Source organism: Buceros rhinoceros, unplaced genomic scaffold, assembly GCF_000710305.1.
Source record: "Buceros rhinoceros silvestris isolate BGI_N320 unplaced genomic scaffold, ASM71030v1 scaffold21690, whole genome shotgun sequence".
NCBI classification, from domain to species: domain Eukaryota; kingdom Metazoa; phylum Chordata; class Aves; order Bucerotiformes; family Bucerotidae; genus Buceros; species Buceros rhinoceros.
Genome location: NW_010390451.1, coordinates 12,431 through 12,752, shown reverse-complemented (window position 1 = coordinate 12,752; position 322 = coordinate 12,431). Strand labels below are relative to the sequence as shown.

Below are 322 nucleotides of genomic sequence, written 5' to 3'. Positions count from 1 at the left end.
CTTTGGCTTGTCCTGGGGACCAGGGAGGCTGATGTTGTCTGGGGCCGGGGGAATGAGGTGGTTTGCAAAGACAAGCCTGGGGACAAGGGGATGGGGCAGAGCTGCACCTCCGCAAGCCCCACAGCCTTTGGAGGAAGATCCCTGCCAAGACCGTCCTCACTTCACCAATTCACCCACCACAGCCCGTTACAAGGCATGGCCAGCCGAGAGACTAACTGTCCTCATTTCTTGACCCCTCCCCCCTGGCAGACCTCCACCCTCGCTGGACAACCCACACGCCATCCCTGGTGGGCTTCGACAGCCCTGAGCCCGTCACCAGGGC

The 322-nt window shown here is 62.1% G+C and overlaps 1 protein-coding gene across 1 annotated transcript in view; it reads left to right on the top strand.

The window, feature by feature from the left end:
* Positions 1-249: 249 nt before the first annotated feature.
* The window catches only part of NGFR (nerve growth factor receptor), a gene marked incomplete at its 5' end in the record, with an annotated part of 1,822 nt that continues 1,749 nt past the window's right edge, over positions 250-322 (top strand). Inside the window, one exon of the mRNA XM_010137938.1 lies at positions 250-287. Within this exon, the coding sequence (XP_010136240.1) occupies positions 250-287 (38 nt within the window). The remainder of the gene's footprint in view (positions 288-322) is intronic.